Source organism: Pristiophorus japonicus, chromosome 30, assembly GCF_044704955.1.
Source record: "Pristiophorus japonicus isolate sPriJap1 chromosome 30, sPriJap1.hap1, whole genome shotgun sequence".
Classification (NCBI taxonomy): domain Eukaryota; kingdom Metazoa; phylum Chordata; class Chondrichthyes; family Pristiophoridae; genus Pristiophorus; species Pristiophorus japonicus.
Window position 1 is genome coordinate 614,958 of NC_092006.1, and position 1,713 is coordinate 616,670.

General features: G+C 70.6%; 1 protein-coding gene across 1 annotated transcript in view; it reads right to left on the reverse strand.

The window, feature by feature from the left end:
* The window catches only part of thbs3a (thrombospondin 3a), an 80,522-nt gene extending 79,320 nt beyond the window's left edge, over positions 1-1,202 (reverse strand). Inside the window, exon 1 of the mRNA XM_070868508.1 lies at positions 954-1,202. Within this exon, the coding sequence (XP_070724609.1) occupies positions 954-1,056 (103 nt within the window). The 5' untranslated portion in view covers positions 1,057-1,202. The remainder of the gene's footprint in view (positions 1-953) is intronic.
* Between the last annotated feature and the right edge of the window lie 511 nt (positions 1,203-1,713).

The window sequence follows — 1,713 nt, forward strand, 5'->3', positions numbered from 1 at the left end:
GGTACTGGGGACAGGGAGGGGAGGGGGGGGTACTGGGGACAGGGAGGGAGGGGGGGGGAGACAGGGAGGGAGGGGGGTACTGGGGACAGGGAGGGTGGGGGGGACAGGGAGGGGGGTGTACTGGGGACAGGGAGGGGGGGGGACAGGGAGGGGGGGGGTACTGGGGACAGGGAGGGGGGGTACTGGGGACAGGGAGGGTGGGGGTGACGGGGACAGGGAGGGTGGGGGGGGACGGACAGGGACAGGGAGGGTGGGGGGGGGGACGGACAGGGACAGGGAGGGTGGGGTGGGGTGGGGGGGGGAATAGGGAGGGGGGCTACTGGGGACAGGGAGGGTGGGGGGGGGGGAACGGGGACAGGGACTGGGAGGGTGGGGGGGACAGTGACTGGGAGGGTGGGGGGGGACAGGGACTGGGAGGGTGGGGTGGGGATAGGGAGGGGGTGTACTGGGGACAGGGGGGGGGGGGAGACGGGGACAGGGAGTGGGGGGGAACGGGGACAGGGAGGGGGGAACGGGGACAGGGAGGGTGGGGGGGGGGACAGGGACAGGGAGGGTGGGGTGGGGATAGGGAGGGGGTGTACTGGGGACAGGGGGGGGGGGAGACGGGGACAGTGGGGGGGAACGGGGACAGGGAGTGGGGGGGAACGGGGACAGGGAGGGGGGGGAACGGGGACAGGGAGGGTGGGGGGGTACTGGGGACAGGTAGGGTGGGGGGGTACTGGGGACAGGGAGGGGGGGGGAACGGGGAGGTGGGGGGGGAACGGGGAGGTGGGGGGGGGCCCGGGTACTGGGGACAGGGGGAGGGGGGAGGGGGGCCGGGTACTGGGGACAGGGGGAGGGGGGAGGGGGGCCGGGTCCTGGGGGGGAACCCCCGCCCGCCCCGGGTACTGGGGGAAACCCCGCCCGCCCCGCTCCTTCCCGTCACAGACTGTGGCCGCGGTGCGGACCCTTACCTTGCATCCCCCGCCGGGCGGCAGCGAGCCCACACAGCGCCAGAGACAGAGACAGAGACAGGAGGGTGAGCGCCCCGGGACCGGGACCGGGACCGGGAGCCATGGCCGGGAGATCGCGGGCTGGGGGAGCGGAGCGGGAGGTCCCGTGCGGCCGCTCGGTCTCTCTCTCTGTCTGTCTCCGGCTCCCGGGCGGTCAGTCTCGGGCTCTGTCTGTCTGTCAATCAGCCGCGTCACCCGGAGCCCCAGCCTCCCGAAACATCGCCCCCGGCCCCGCAGCCCCCAGCCCCCGGCCCACTCCGGGATTGCTCCCCGAGCCCAGAGCCCAGAGCCCAAAACCCACTCTGGGATTGCTCCCCGAGCCCAGAGCCCAGAGCCCAAAACCCACTCTGGGATTGCTCCCCGAGCCCAGAGCCCAGAGCCCAAAACCCACTCTGGGATTGCTCCCCGAGCCCAGAGCCCAGAACCTACTCCGGGATTGCTCCCCGAGCCCAGAGCCCAAAACCCACTCCAGGATTGCTCCCCGAGCCCAGAGCTCACTCCAGGATTGCTCCCCGAGCCCAGAGCTCACTCATGGTTTATTCCCAGAGCTCACTCCGGTTTTATTTCCAGAACCCAGCGCTCACTCCAGGTTTATTCCCAGAGCTCACTCCAGGTTTATTCCCAGAGCCCACTCCTGCTTTGTTCCCACAGCTCACTCCGGGTTTATTCCCAGAGCTCACTCCTGCTTTATTTCCAGTACTCACTCCGGATTTATTCCCAC